This window comes from Amyelois transitella, chromosome 18 (genome assembly GCF_032362555.1).
Source record: "Amyelois transitella isolate CPQ chromosome 18, ilAmyTran1.1, whole genome shotgun sequence".
Classification (NCBI taxonomy): Eukaryota; Metazoa; Arthropoda; class Insecta; order Lepidoptera; family Pyralidae; genus Amyelois; species Amyelois transitella.
Window position 1 is genome coordinate 1,968,058 of NC_083521.1, and position 16,175 is coordinate 1,984,232.

Below are 16,175 nucleotides of genomic sequence, written 5' to 3' on the forward strand. Positions count from 1 at the left end.
TTTGAATTTGAATTTGAAGTACCATGAGATTAGGTACAATATGCCTTACCTTCAGAACGTCTCCAAAAGCGCCTTGGCCTATCCAAGACAGCACTTCAAACTCGTCCGCCAAACGCGAGTGCCCGTTGATGCCTAAGCTGCTAATCTTTTTCACCGCATCTTCGTCCTGTAAAACAACATACGTACATACATATAGGCACGTCTATTTCCCTTGTCGGGTAGACAGAGGCAACAGGTTTGAGACTGAGAGGCCGTGTTCAGTATATGATGGAATTGAAATTCAAATAGTGACAGGTTCCTAGCCCATCGCATATAAGAGAAATTCCAAACTTGTAAACCTAAGTCGCCCTTTACGATATCCATGGGAAAGTAATGGAGTGGTTCTATTCTGAAGTGACAGAAACCATATTAGACATATACTATTCTTCCAATTGGTAATTAGTTATTATTTCCGTTCCGCGCATATTATTAATAAATAAATAAATAAACACTGGACAAATTACACAGATTGAGTTAGCCTCGATGCAAGTTCGAGACTTGTGTTACGAGACACTAACTCAACGATACTATATTTATTAGGGTGCTTCAAAATTGTTCGAAAAAATTTTTTTTTTAATTATTGTAACCGGGCACCTTTTCGATAGTTACCATAACACTAAAAACTTACGGGGGATTTTTTTCAGATTTTTTAAATAGGTTTTAGGGGTCGCTACCGCCTTTTGAAATATAGAGAAAAATAAAAAATCATGTTTGACATGAAATAATTTTTATTAGAGCATTATTATTTAAAAAATGAGAGAAGCTTTTAAAGTGTGATGTTAAATCAATATTTTAATATGAATTATTTTAAAAATAACGTATTAAAGATGTTTAGAAATCAAATTAAGATATCAAAGTGGACTTATTTGTGTTAGGAAATCTTTTCCTATAATCTTTGACCGCCAAAAGCAAATATTGTTTCTGCTCCTCATTGGTGGTATGAAGACGATTATATTCCTCCATGAGAGCTACTCCTCTTTCCGCTAAATCATTCACAACTTTCAAACATTGTACATATTCTTTACATTTGGTGTAATCATTGTCATAATTCCAAGAATTCACATCTTTTTTCAAAAAATCGCACGGCACTCCAATTGTTTTGAAAAAAGTGAATGTATTGTTTGTAACAAAATCTTCTAAGTTTTTGTTGAGGATAAGGTCACGATCAAGGGTCACTCTTTTAGGTGGATCTTCTGACCCTTGAATTTCGAGAGCACTGACCATCTTTGCTTTTGTTTCCGCTGTAACATTGTCGTCGAAAAATGCCAAGGCAACGAGCTCCTCAGACAAGTACCAAAGATGTCCTGTCATTTTTTTCAGTGCAACCTGTGCCAGTGATTTGTTAACCTTCTCGTAAGCCACCAAGTCCTTCAAAAGCTGTAAATCATTCTTTGGAGCTGACCTCGCGCAAGGTGCTTGGTACCAGTATTTTGCGTAAATTAGGACAACAAAAATGCAAACATCTCTTAAACCTTTGATTTCTTTTTTTGTAATTTTTATCTGTTGTCTAAATAAATACATTTTTAAAGCATAAATTGCTTTCGCCATCCATCTGGCTCGATGCAATCCTGCAGGTGCTCTAAACGATACGCCCTTTTCTGGTGTTCCTCCCAAAAAAATCACAATGAGATTTAGCAACTCCTTGTAATCGTCTCGTGGTTGAAACTGATTCAACTGTTGTGTGGCAAAAGAAATCATTGTGTCACTTATATCTTGGACATCCTTTAATGTGTCAGGGTCAGAAGTAACTGGTTTGAAGTCTCCTTGGTCAATTTGAGGCCAGTTTTTTTGAAACTTTTTAAATATCTGTATTTCTGGCCCACTTGAACAACCCAATGCCAAAACTACAACCGCTTCAAGTACGATTTCTAAAATATGGTGTCTGCACGCCAACCATAATAGCGGTTTTTCTAATTTTTGCTCAAGTAAAGTACAGGCTCCATTTATTCGCCCAGTATTTGAAGCAGTGGTATCAAATCCCATCGCCTTGATTTTATCACTTAGACCCCATGATAACAAGGTATCAACAACAGCAGAGGCCATTGCCTGTCCAGTTCCATTTGGCAGTTTTGGAACAGCTAATAGCTGATCTATTCCTTGGCCTGAAGCTAAGATTGGTAAACGGTCGACAACTTCATGTCCCGTTATATCTTCAAGCATTTTACCATCCCAGTGAACGGTTAGTGGGACCTCGGGCTTGAATTCACTTTTAAGGGACTCTGCAATTTTTTGTCGGCGCTGGATTCGTTGACGGCGAATAGACGATGAACTAATGTTGTAACTTGAAACGTCACAACCTGCGCTCTTAAGAGTTGATGTTAAAACAATGGCTGCTTTTCGGTCACTTAGCTTAGCAACGTCGAGACTTACAGCCAAACGGTCGTCGACTATTATCTTCTTACTTCTTTTTGGTTTTGTAATCGATGTAGATGGTTTTGGCGACGGAGTAATAGGTGGACTTGATTCTTCAATACCTTCCAAAGACGATGAAGATGATGACAACAACTCACACTTTTCAGTTAGTCGTTTTATACATTCTGATTCGCGCACCTTTCTTTTTTCTAACTTTTCATCCTGTTGTGATTTGATCGTTTGTATTTGTTCGAATTTTCTGTCTAGGCTGCCTATTTGTCCTGGACGTCCCATTGTTCTTTGTGCAAGTAGAAACTGTTTGTCTTCCTCTATAGTAATCAAATCTAAAGCACTGGCATGAGCGATATCAAAAAGACAATCCAGACTTTGCTTCCACCGTTCTTCCTTTAATTGTATCTGAGCTGAGCGCTTTTTCTTATTTTCTTTATTTTTTTTAAGCTTCTGCCATTCAGAGAAATATTTAAGTATTTTTGCTACGACATGTTTCTGAAGTCTAGTGGGAATACTGGCTTTTTCCCATATTTCAATAACCTTGTATGCCGCACGACCCGCAGCTTTGTTATTTTGATCCTTCTCTATAGTTTTGAAGTAAAAAAATAAACTCATTACTTCTTTGATAGACGGAAGTTTTACATGAGACAAAGTTGGTGTGACATGTCCTATTAACCAGATATCAGTATTTTTTCGCGTTGTTACACCACTTTTACTGGTAGACGCCATTATTCACCACAATCACAATATTGGCGGACTTATCAAAAATACGTCTTCACACTGGCTACTTTGTTTGCGATAGTGACACGTTTTAACACGATATTTTTTGTTTAGAACAATGCTGAGTCCTTGTACGCGGTTTATTTATGTACTTGCGGCGTGTTTAGATAACTTGCAGGGACATGTTTAGATTAAAGTACCGGAGTCATATTGCACCAAATAGAGTTTATTTTGCAAAACTTTGATGACCGGTAGCGACCTCTAAATTTCACTTAATTCTAAAAAGAAAAAATACGTATTCGTTTATTTTTATATTGAAATCAAATGAGAGTGTGCCCCACAAAAAAAATTAAAGTTAGATTTTTTGAAGCACCCTAATATTTATATTAAATACTTATATGTATAGATAAAAATCCAAAACCTACGCCAATCAGAAAAAACTTCGTTTCTCATCACGCCCTGGCCGGGATTCGAACCCGGGACCTCCAGTTTCACAGACAAGCGTACTACCGCTGCGCCACAATCGCCACAATTGGGCGCGAACACCTTGTATCCCGATGTGGTGTGACCCTCAATAATGTACACTTCAAAACTCACATCAGAGCTGCTGCTGCCGTTGTCCCTCTTCCTGCCGGTGATCAGTTCCACCGGCGCGTCCACCAGGAACCCATGATTCATCAGCTGCTCGGCCGACCATTGGCTGTGCTCGTCCTCTGTAAGGCACCTGCGATATTTAAAACAGCCAAGTTAAATACAAAAAAAGAATAGGTCCACTCCATCTCTTTCCTTAATAATAGGCTTACAAACTTGGGATTCTTTTTTAGGCGATGGGCTAGCAACCTGTCACTATTTGAATCTCAATTTTATCGTAAAGCCAAATAGCTGAACGTGGCCTATCAGTCTTTGCAAGACTGTTGGCTCTGTCTACCCCGCAAGGGATATAGACGTGATTACATGTATGTATAGTTTCCAAAATCAAATGGTGTAAAACTGGATAAGTAGATACCTATATTAAATGTTGCCAATATTTGACACAAGTTTGAATATAAACAGTTATAAAAAAAAAACAAGTAACATCTACAATGCAAAATAAATCATTTACCTTGAGAAGAAGTCTTTGGCAGTGCTGGGTAGCTCCGGGGGTATTTCATTTGTGGATTTCTCTTGGCACAAAATCGAAAGTAACAGTTGACCCGTCGCATATATATCTTGCGCTCGAGTTTGCCTATAAATATTCATTATCAGGTATTTATAAATAATAATAAATTTTCTTGTGCTTTATAAAGAAAGCTTTATTAGTTAATAAAAGTACTACACGCCACGCCAGTATACACGTCGCCTCAGCGTAGTGTATTCGACGGCACAGAATAGTCGTATCAAACCGAATGCAAAACTCGATAAAATAACGACCTTATTACGAGTACATTAAAATTGAAATCCAAAAAAGAAATCTGCTATCTCGCTCATAATAACTCACTAAGGCGAACGGTTCAATTGAAATGGTGCGCTCTGATAGGCGCTCAAATATTTTGGCGCCATTTTTGACTTTTGCGCAGATACATCGGCGTAACTTATAAATGTAGTAATACTGAAACTCTTATATATAAATAACAAATAGCACCGAGGGGTTAAACGTTTATTGTATAGAAAATTCTTTAGGGATTAAATAATGTATCAGACAGTTATCTTTAACTCTTTGATAATTTTCATTTATAATGTGCATAGCATGTATGCACTTGAGCATTTGTTTCAATGTATTTTTTTTTTACTTAATTGGTGTTTATTTTTTATACTGTCTTTATCTGTGAAGACATGTGATTGGCTCCAAAATTTTATCAGCCAATGATTGTAAAATTTGCTGTTAGTTATCTATGTACAAAATTAAAAAAAAAAATTCTCACTTTTCACAATAACGGTCGCCGTCCAGCGTCTCCGCTAACCAGCTGTCCAAACTGGCACCGACCAACTTGACCGCACCGAAAGCGTCCAAAAAAACATTTTCACTCCTCACATCTTTATGCACTATATCTGCACTATGCAACTCTGTTAAAGCACTAAACACACCGGTACCTACATGTCTAATAAGCTTCAAAGTCTCATACATATCACTATTTTTACACTTCTCTGACAAATACTTCAATGAGCTACCTAATATGAAGTTTCTAAATATATAAACCGATTGAGTAGCAGTCCGTCCACTTTGTCCTTCTTTGCACGTCTCCATGGCAACGTATGGCACTAAATTTGTATTTTTTAAGCGGCACATTGATTTGAGTTCGTGTTGTAATGTTGTCAAAAGACGATTCCACGTTTGGAAGTCAGTGGTGGGTATAGACCACTTTTTGGTTATCAGTGGCTCTCCGGTTTCATCTTCAATAGCTAGGTAGCTTGTGGCACCGTTGGAAGAGTGACCTGGAAGATATAAAACAAGTGATGTACAATAAGTACATAAGTAAGATGTAAGTACCCGTAATCGCCGAGCTTGCATGAAGAGAGTTATGAATGTGGATGAAGCAAAGGAAATATGCAGAGATCGTGGCAAGTGGAAAGAGGTAGTCTCTGCCTACCCCTCCGGGAAAGAGGCGTGATTTTATGTATGTATGTATGATGTTCACACTGGTTTAGTATCAATATTATTTATATTTATGTACATCAAGGAAAAAGTAGGAATAGAACTTGAACTAGAATAAAAATTTATACAAGGGCACTACTTTTTTCTAGAGAAATTTCTTCCAGCAGGCCCACGACAGGAAAATGTAAAGAAAGGCATTGGCATATGTACATAATTAATAAGATATAAACTTACTATCAAAATTTCAATTTAATCAATTAATGACAACAATATTTTCTCTTTTCCACATTTCTATTCCAAGTTTAGATAATTGTGTTGATGATGTTATTGAAGAAAATGCCGTAGTGCAGTTTGTTACTGCTTCTTCTGCTCTGACGGAAGCGTTGGAAGCGGCGCTAAACTTAGTTTTCAGTTAGTTATTTGACATCAACCAATGTTGTGAAATCAAAAGACATGACAATTATTGAGTGATGTGAAATGTCGTAGATGCTACAATAAATAAATCTTTATTTGATAAAATTACACGTAAAGATAACATGAACTCTGAAGTCTGTGTTAGTTAAAACTGTGCTACAGACTTCAGACTTCCCACACTGTTGATACAATGCATGCTAGCTGTTTCTCTTCCCGTGCAGATTGAAAAAGCCAATCACGGGAATGGCTAATAAACATGGAATTCTCTTAGTAGGTGATGGGCTAGAACCCTGTCACTAGTTGAATTTCAATTCTATACCCAATCAAGCCATATAACTGTGTTCGTGATAGAACAAGAAAATAAAAAAATCTTGATTAATTGTTAGACTTCTTGTAATTTTGAACAAAAATAAATATTACAATAGTTAAAGGATGGATGCTTTTTTGGATGATATAAAATTAGTCACGCGTGTGCCGACTTGAGTTGAGAGATAGATCACATATATGAAAAAGATGGAAGTCTCTAGATGGCGTGCAGTGAGCGGCCTTTCAGTCTTTCAGAGACTTGGGTCTGTCTACCCCGTAAGGGGTAAAGACAATGTAAACATCATCATCTACTGTCTCACATTTGTTTACAGTCGCTTCCTTCCCGTGGGTTAAAGCTGTATAATATATTTGCAAAAAAAAAAAATTAATATAAGAAATGACGGTTCCTTATGTATCCCAACATTTAGCGAAATTCCCGCGGGAACAAACGAAATATATTAAATACTCCTATACATACATACATACATATAGTTACGTCCCTTACGGGGTAGACAGAGCCAATAGTCCCGAAAAGACTGAATGGCCACGTTCAGCTGCTCGACTTAATGATGGAATCAAGATCCAAATAGTGACAGGTTGCTAGCCCATCGTCTATCTGAAAAAGGATCGCAATTTTATAAACCTATCCCTTAGTCGCCTTTTACGACATCCATGGGAAACAGATGGAGTGGTCCTATTCTTTTTTGTATTGGTGCCGGGAACCACACGGCACACACCTTTCTACAATAATCTCAATAATAGTTATATAATAAACAGAAGTACTTACCCAAACAGCTGCCTATATAAATTTTCTTATGATTCTTCTGCGTTATCCTGAGTACGTGCGCGCATTTCGCGTTGCACGTACAAGCCACTTCTTTAGGTCTGTTGCGGATCACTCTCTTAGCAGGGGACATATTTTCATCGGCGTAACTGTTAAATAAAATAGTTTATTAAAAAAATTATATTACTTACTAGCTGTGCCCTCGACTTCGTCCGCGTGGAAAAGTTATTTTGGGCATCAATGAAGCCCTCAAGGATGAATAATTTTCCCCGTTTTTTTTCCATTATTTCTTTGCTCCTTATAGTTGCAGTGTGATGTTATATAGCTTAAAGCCTTCCTCGATAAATGGTCTATTCAACGCAAAAATAATTTTTCAATTCTAACCAGTAGTTCCTAAGATTAGCGCGTTCAAACAAACAAACAAACAAACTTTTCAGCTTTATAATATTATAGTATATAGTATAGTATATAGTATAGTAGGTATATAGTATAGTATATAGTATAGATTATTTGGCGGCATTTCTGCGCCATAAGTCACAAAAACAAAATGACGCGACGCTATAAGTCAAAAACAGACAAAAGTCTGTAGCGGGAGCGATGATTCTGCTCGACCTCCACCAAAGGGAAGATCTTCCGCCAGGCTAGGTGTTATGTCTGGGGAACTGCGGCTCCAGTGTACCCTAAACCGACGAGCTTATACAGTCATAGTCACGTCAATATCCCTTGAGTAGTAGATATAGCCAGCAGTCTTGGAAAGCCTGAAATGCCACGTTCAGCTTTTTGGATAAAAATAAAAGAATAGAGATTCAAATAGTGACAGTTTGTTAGCCCATCGCCTGAATGAAGAATCCCAAGTTCATATACGTGTGTATACATAGGTATGTTTATTATATCGAATAAAACGCAAAACGATATGACAAGTACTTACTAAACCAACTCGGGCGCATCCCCATGACCATCGACGCTATCGTCCTGACTCAAACTGGTCCTGTGGTTCCTTTGCTTGCCCGCACATCTCAGCATCTCTTGTCGTTTTAATATCTCTTCTTTAATTTTTTTCCTCTGTAGAAGAATAATTTTCAAAGTTCTCAATTTTATTTTATGAAACTATAAACTGTGATTCAAATTATTCCAAAGGTATGTACGTCTTTTCAAGACAACTGGTTCAGTTTACCCAGCAATGGATAAAGACATGGTTATATGTATGTATGTATGGATTTATACAAATTGATATAGTGTAACATAAAAAAAAACTGATTTTCGTGACAGTATTTTTGTTGGATTCCCAAACCGCGCTACGCCGTTTCTATCATGTATGTCTTTTTTGCAGTGTTGTTTGTTCCGCGGCTTTGGAAGCGGTAATAAATATATTTAGATTTAAGTGACGTCAATAAGTGATATTTACATACAGTTTTGAAAATAAATCTATTCTATTCTATTATACTTTATCAATTTGTATGAATCCACCTGCCTTGCCATCAGCCTTGCTACATGGTCTGTGGCACAGTGAATCCATAGTCTGCATTCTACCACAAATACACCGGTCACTGACTGACAGAAGAACAGACAGACAAAAACCCTTAAAACTTACCTCTTCTTGTTCCTTGAGCTCGATATTGTGTTGTTTTAGCTTCTCTTTCTCAGTGTTCTTGAGGACCATCTCGTCATACATAGAGAGAGTGGGTTTATTGCGGTCATGGAGATATTGCTGAAAATTTTACCAAAATTTGAAAAAAATGTCGCCTACTTAAATTTCCCTTGCTGTGCCTGTGAAATCTATACTAATATTATAAAGCTGAAGAGATTGTTTGTTTGCTTGAACGCGCTAATCTCAGGAACTACTGGTTCGTATTGAATTTTCTTTTTCTGTTGAATAGACCATATATTTATAGATTTACATTCAGTTGCCTGAATGTGCATGAAGTTTTCCCTCACCGAAAGAGCGTTGGTTACTATCCAGATTAATATACACATAACTTTGAAAATAGTCATTGGTACATGTTCGAGGTGGGATTTGAACCTCTATCTGCGCATCATGCATTTTAACCTTACCAATCCAACCACTGACGTTCTGATCAATCAGTTACTATGCCTAACTATTATAATTTCAAAAATACATTTCAGTAGTCTTTACGAAAGTTTTAAATTATCTATAACACTGCTGGAAAAATGACCCTGTCTTAATGAGAATTTCTATGAATAAAAAAAAATCAGAGTATTAATTACCTGTACATGTTGTGCCAGTTCAAAGATCATAACCTCACCGCATTTCGAAGAAGCTATACCTTCTAATTCTTTCAATAGCTTGTTACTATTGTCTTTAGACAACCCTTGCTGTTTATGTATTTCTATTTTCGGTGGCCTGAAAATGATAATATTTGTTTACAGAAAAATTATAGGCAACATTATTTTAGTGGATGTAGCGAAGGAAGTATGCAAGTGGAAAGATGTAGTCTCTGCCTAACACTCCGGGAAAGAGGCGTGATTTTATGTTATGTTTTCATTATTTTAGCAATACTATATTTTACTATGCCTACTTTCTATCACTTTTGAAAATGTAGGTACTCCAGAACTATTTTGAAGGAGTTTGCAGTATGATCGAGAACCAGCAAGCACTTCTTGGATTTCTTGTCACTAGTCTGTCCCTTAGTGACTTAGGGATAGACTACTGACAAGGTAGCTAGCCCATCCCCTAAAAGAGAAATCACAAGTATATAGGATTATTCTTTTAAGGATGGGCTAGCAACCTTGAACTATTTGAATCTATTCATTAAGCCAAACAGCTGAATCCACACGCTGTTTGGCTTAATGAAAGGCCACCCTTTCAGTCTTTTGAAGACTGTTGGCTCCCTGCAAGAGATATAGACATGATTATATGTAATGTTTTATCTAGGCTGAGTGTGGAGCTTACTATATTACCTTTATGAACAAAAAATCCTTTTATTTCAAATAAATAGTTCAGATGACAGCTGCTATTTAATGAAATATGTGTAAATTGAATGAATTTTTAATAAATTAAATGCAGTGGAAATTAGAGCGTTAAGGAGTATGTTGGGTGTGAAATTGAGTGACCGGATATGGAACAGCGTGATAAGGGAATGTTTTGATGTGAAAGAAGATGTAGTTACAGGAATAGAAAAGGGTATGTTGAGATGGTTCAGTCATGTGGAGAGGATGAATGAAAACATGGAGGGTGTGGAGGGAAAGGTCGGAGTGAGAAGACCTAGACGAACATAATATCTTGATCAAATTAAGGACGTCCTGGTAAAGGGTCAGGTCAAAAGTACCCGAAACCGCCAAGCTTGCATGAAGAGAGTTATGAAAGTGGATGAAGCGAAGGAAATATGCAGAGATCGTGGCAAGTGGAAAGAGGTAGTCTCTGCCTACCCCTCCGGGAAAGAGGCGTGATTTTATGTATGTATGTGTAAATTGAACCAAATAATAGCAACTATGTCTAGTATCATTCAGTTAGTAAATCTCAAACTAACTTTCGGGCCAGTTCAATCTATGCAATTTGTCTTTATATTTTTGAAAAAATAAAACATACTTATCTGGATAATTATGGCAACAAATGAAACGCAGCGTGATGGAACAGTGGACATCGGGCATAGCTGAGTTGTGCAACGGATACAGGGTTAGTAGGAAGTCATTGGGTCTCCAAACTTTCCATACTGAAGGCAAACGCTTGTCTTCTACCAGCTCCCCAAATATCGCCTGAAAGTTTCGTCATTCCATAGGTATTATTGCAATTTTAATAACTAAAAAAAAATCTAGTTGATTCCAGTACTTTTTAATAGAAAGCTGCTAGGGAGTTGTATATATAGGTTAAAAATAAAAAATAAGCCTAGACTTATTGGCTAGATATTGGGACAGCATATTGCAAAATTAATATAAGTATTATATATAATAAGCATTTTAAAAAAGCAGCGTCAACTTGATATATTATTACGCTTACGTTTGCATTTTATAGTTTTATAAAAAGGATAGTTAAAAGCCATGTAGGCACCTATTATCAAAAACATAACGTAATAAAAGACTAATATTACAATATTTGTTTTGTGCCAAAATACGGTAGATACTAACCTGCAATGCCGCATATTCATTTTCCTGGCGCTCTTCTGGAGTTTCGTCACCCATTGTTGCGTGAGGAAATTTTCATAATCTTTTCGTGTACATGTACTCCACCCAAGAGTTTCTTGCAAAATCGCAATTTTCTTGCTTTCTCAACGATATTTTAAAAGAAAAGAAGACACCGCCACCCGCAAAAGCATTTTATAAAAATCATAACAAATTTAGAAATGATAAATGACAGTGACAGCTGTCATTATCACAGATTGGATACGATTATCGTTTTTTGCAGGCACAAATAGCGATAATAACAAGGTCTTACAACAATATTAATTAGTTAATAACATGATAGAATATAAGTATGTAATTAAAATACGTTACGTGAATGTTTAGTTTTAATTTTGACGCCCTATATGTTTTATATTCATTCAAAGTACGATGAGAAAGCCCATTAAAAAAAAAATATTTACTAATAACTATGCTAGGAGTGAATAAACGAAACTATGGAATAACTTTTATTAAGACATCATATCCATAAACGCAGTAATTAAGGTAATTACCTAAACGAATATTTTGGCTAAGAAAGTATGGAGGCGGCTTCTTGCTTTCGGGATTCGAATTATTTTGAATACCGGAAATTTTATTAAACAAGAAATTGAAACTTATCGTATATTAGGTACTATGATAAACACCTTTATAAGCATAAGTGATGGATGATCATATTACACTTATCGATCACGAAATCCCGGAATTTTTGTGCTACAACAATGCGTTTGATACTAAGCCAACACCTCAACTTAAGGTACATTTGCATTCGAGTACATAATTAGAATCCCGGAATTTTTGAGGTACAAAAGTACTTTCCATACTATCCCAACACCCCAACTTTAGGTAAATATGCATCTGAGTATCCGATCTCTCAATATGACCCCACTAGGTAATGAAAAGCAAAATGAGCCTCAGCAGCTCAAAATTGAAAGAAATTGGGGATAAAAATAAATAAAATGAAGAAGGTACTTTATTAGTCAGAAGAAAAAAAACAGAGTAGACAACATAAAAAATGTAGTGTATTTAACAGTAATTCTTTTCGTATAAAATTAACTTTAAAATCAAGCGTAACATCCAATGCAGATATTAGGGAAAGGTATACGAGAGTTGACGATATCCATGATAATCGGCACCATGTGGTCTGAGCCCCAGCGCCCTACTCCGGTCCAATTGTTACTGGGGACCCACTGTAAGGAACATTACATTGACCATAATGATACTTATTAATTTATTAAACTTAATGTTTTTCCACATTCATAACTCTCTTTATGCAAGCTCGGCGGTTTCGGGTACTTTTTACCTGACCCTTTACCAGGACGTCCTTAATTTGATCAAGATACGTTCGTCTAGGTCTTCCCGCTCCGACCTTTTCCTCCACACTCTCCTTGTATATCTGCTTAGTCAACCTGCTTTCATTCATCCTCTCCGTATGACCGAACCATCTTAACATACCCTTTTCTATTCCTGTAACTACATCTTCTTTCACATCACAACATTCCCTTATCTAGCTGTTCCTTATATTAGTTAGTTAAGAATCGTGTGTATACTTTACCATCTTTCCATTTGGATCTCGTTTTAGTCTAGTTGTTTAATTGGCAAGAAATTTGAGGATTTAAAGGTAAGACTTTTAAAGTGTTACCTTTAAATGTACTTTGTACTTTGAGTGTACTTATAAATATGTAAGTTTATTTATATATATATATATATATATATATATATATACATATATATATATATATATATATATATATATATATATATATATATATATATATATATATATATATATATATATATATATATATATATTATTTATGTATGTTTATCTTTAATTAGATATGTAGAAATTTATTGTTTATTTTACTGCATCGCAATGCTTTTTATGTGCGCTGCCTTTTAATTATTGATTTTCCTTTATATTTTGGTTGACTGGAAGAAATCCCATTGGGGATAAGTCCGCCATTGTACATATTCTTCTAAATCCAATAACTGTTTTATAATTTGTTTTATTTATTTTTATGTACAATAAAGAGTTTACAAACAAACAAACAAACTTTTAGTAAAACTTACTCTTCTAGATAAAGCTTCAGTGACGTTATTGGAAGGCATGTAAATCATTCGGATACCGGACCCTGCTGCCAAAGATGACAATGAAGCGGACACCGTAATTTCTTGGTTGTCCAAATTTTTTTGGATCTGAAATGTAAGTAGAATACTGGTAGAAGGTGTTCTGGCTGGAGAGACAACTTATATAAATAAAAAGCAAACATGCAAGCACAGCATAGAGAATATATAGTACATACATACATACATACATATGGTCACGTCTATAGAGAATATATCCCGGCACCAATACAAAAAAAGAATGGGACCACTCCATCTCTTTCCCATGGATGTCGTAAAAGGCGACTAAGGGATAGGCTTACATACTTGGGATTCTTTTTTAGGCGACGGGCTAGCAACCTGTCACTATTTGAATCTCAATTCTATCTTAAAGCCAAATAGCTGAACGTGGCCTATCAGTCTTTACAAGACTGTTGGCTCTGTCTACCCCGCAAGGGATATAGACGTGATTATTTGTATGTATGTATGTATTTCTTCGGAATTCCTTAATGCGATGCATTCATTTTCATTGAATTAGTCGATTTTGAATATGGTGTAGCTTAACCTATATTTATGTTAGCTGTACTTACAAATAAATTATAATTTATTCCAGCAAGACGGCATAACTTACCAAAATATCAAATCGTATCAAACCGTGGTTGTAAGTTCCAGTGTAAGTCTGTACCGACGGCACTCCATCATTATAAATTGAAGCTTCCACATCAAATCCAACAGTCACATCATTCAAGTTCAAGTTACCACGGACATAAGCGAAATTGGTGGTGACATTGTCTGCGGTTCTTGACGTCAAAGAGTTTTGTATGTTGCCGAGGTCAAGCTTTTGGATGGAGACGACAAAACCGTTGTGGTACGTCACAGTGCCATTGACTACAAAGTTGTATAAGGAGTCACTGAAACGTAAACATACATACATACATATCATCACGTCTATATCCCTTACGGGGTAGACAGAGCCAACAGTCTTGAAAAGAGTGAAAGGCCACGTTCAGCTATTTGGCTTAATGATAGAATTGAGATTCAAATAGTGACAGGTTGCTAGCCTGTCGCCTAAAAAAAATTCCAAGTTTGTAAGCCTATCCCTTAGTCGCCTTTTACGACATCCATGGAAACGAGACGGAGTGGTCCTATTCTTTTTTTATTGGTGCCGGGAACCACACGGCACATTGAAACGTAAACATTATTTTTGTTAAAAACATATTTAAATGACTGTAAATGTATCTTTTTGGTAGTTATACTAACTTTATAGTCTGATATATGTTATCCAACTTTAAGTTACACCATTCCCGGTGCTCCAACTCCTGCACTGTTTCCTGGAGGACGCCCGTGAAGAACTCCTGATGGTTCAGTACGTAGCTATTGCTGACTGAAAAATAAAATTATAGTTTTTAAAGGATTATGAGATGTTTAGTTACAAGCAACCGAAATCATAGTAAATTGTTAAGATTTATGGAAATAAACGTAAGTGATAAAAGATTTCTTCTTTGAATGTTTTTAGTCTAGTAGTGTTTTTAGTGTCATTCACAAAACTAAATCAAAACAGTACTAGTGTTGATTGTAGACTCAAAAGAGACTAATGTCAAAGTAGAGAAGTTTCCTAATAACTGTTTTCGATTAAATATTTCGAATAAAGAATTCGGTTAAATATTTTTCAAGAAAGTTTTATTCGTAAAACCGACCACGATAGTATATGTAACATATCTACATAAAACCGGTCACGGAAGGGTAGATAAAGACAACATCGTGCCTCCTGCCACGATTCCAGAATACTACTTTCGCTTTGTCCACATTCATCACTCTCCCTGCAAGCTCATGAGGTTCGGATATCTTGACGTGGCCTTTTGCTAGGTTTAAATGAAGAATCAAAATATTTTAAAATTCTTCTCACCCCAATTTTGACTGGAAACCACCACGACACTCATAGAAACAAAGAAAATGATAAACTTCATTGTTACGTACAGTTTGTCTGTAAGAACTGAATTAAGATTATTAGTAGGTTCCTGTCAGTAATCACAGATCATTGGTTTGATTGGAATAAGATTAGATTAATATTTATTATCTATCATAACATCAATGTATATGTTTTGGGCACATGAAATTGTAAAGTGTGTTCTTTGTTTGATTAATATATTTTCTTACTGGAATGAACCATGCCTGTTCGTCTGTCGATTCGAAATCGTCTATCGTCGTCGTCGATCTGATGAAAATTTCTTGATGTAACATGCACAGTCAAACAACGGGATAGGTTACTTTGATTTTTAAGTTCTTCTCGGGAGTCGCTTCTACGGATCACCGATTGCACTCTTTGGGGAACCTGTGTCTTCGCCTGTACCCTGTTATGCCATATCCATAATGTTTAATTATTTTCCCGCTTGAGGTCATGGCTGTTGATAAAAATACATTAATACCGCATACTGCCGTGTCGTTAAAAGCACTTAAGAAAAGGATTACTATTATCCAATATATGTTGTGTTAACTTGAAAAGTTGCAAGACAGACGGGAGTTGCTTCATGTAAAATCTCGACTAATATGATCATGGTTGCTTCCAAGGCACCTCACCTGAGAGGTGAAAATGTAATCAGGATTAACACTAGGAAAAAGAGGGATACCTCTTACTGGTACTACTATCATTTAGAGTCACTCATGATCTACCTGTTTCTGCATGATGTGTAGAAAGAATCTAAAGCCGAGTCTTTTTGGATTATTTTATTGTTTTAAATTCTGTTAAAAACCTACATT

At 36.1% G+C, this 16,175-nt stretch overlaps 3 protein-coding genes across 3 annotated transcripts in view; 1 reads left to right on the top strand and 2 right to left on the bottom strand.

Moving 5' to 3' along the window:
- Window positions 1-11,713, bottom strand: part of LOC106136271 (eIF-2-alpha kinase GCN2) — a 29,055-nt gene extending 17,342 nt beyond the window's left edge. Inside the window, exons 1-10 of the mRNA XM_060949106.1 lie at window positions 11,283-11,713; window positions 10,747-10,913; window positions 9,426-9,561; window positions 8,791-8,907; window positions 8,128-8,261; window positions 7,203-7,348; window positions 5,025-5,535; window positions 4,226-4,348; window positions 3,721-3,847; window positions 50-166 (exon numbers count right to left, since the gene is read on the bottom strand). Of these exons, the coding sequence (XP_060805089.1) occupies window positions 50-166; window positions 3,721-3,847; window positions 4,226-4,348; window positions 5,025-5,535; window positions 7,203-7,348; window positions 8,128-8,261; window positions 8,791-8,907; window positions 9,426-9,561; window positions 10,747-10,913; window positions 11,283-11,336 (1,632 nt within the window). The 5' untranslated portion in view covers window positions 11,337-11,713. The remainder of the gene's footprint in view (window positions 1-49; window positions 167-3,720; window positions 3,848-4,225; window positions 4,349-5,024; window positions 5,536-7,202; window positions 7,349-8,127; window positions 8,262-8,790; window positions 8,908-9,425; window positions 9,562-10,746; window positions 10,914-11,282) is intronic.
- LOC106136244 (cytochrome P450 6B5) overlaps window positions 1-16,175 on the top strand; it is a 425,135-nt gene that overhangs the window by 154,256 nt on the left and 254,704 nt on the right. The window lies entirely within an intron of this gene.
- On the bottom strand, window positions 12,313-15,485 carry LOC106136208 (uncharacterized). Its single transcript, XM_013336679.2, has 5 exons — window positions 15,325-15,485; window positions 14,679-14,802; window positions 14,050-14,329; window positions 13,386-13,511; window positions 12,313-12,502 (listed from the first exon to the last, which is right to left on the bottom strand). The coding sequence occupies exons 1-5, from the start codon at window positions 15,383-15,385 to the stop codon at window positions 12,377-12,379; spliced, it is 717 nt and encodes a 238-aa protein (XP_013192133.1). The 5' UTR covers window positions 15,386-15,485; the 3' UTR covers window positions 12,313-12,376.

Bases quoted from the DNA above. Each gene is read 5' to 3' on its own strand.
- LOC106136208 (XM_013336679.2), bottom strand. From the start codon at position 15,385: ATGAAGTTTATCATTTTCTTTGTTTCTATGAGTGTCGTGGTGGTTTCC. The intron at 14,803-15,324 runs GTGAGAAGAATT...TTTATTTTTCAG, and splicing joins GGTTTCCAGTCAAAATTGGG to TCAGCAATAGCTACGTACTG. The intron at 13,512-14,049 runs GTAAGTTATGCC...CTTACATTTCAG, and splicing joins TGATACGATTTGATATTTTG to ATCCAAAAAAATTTGGACAA.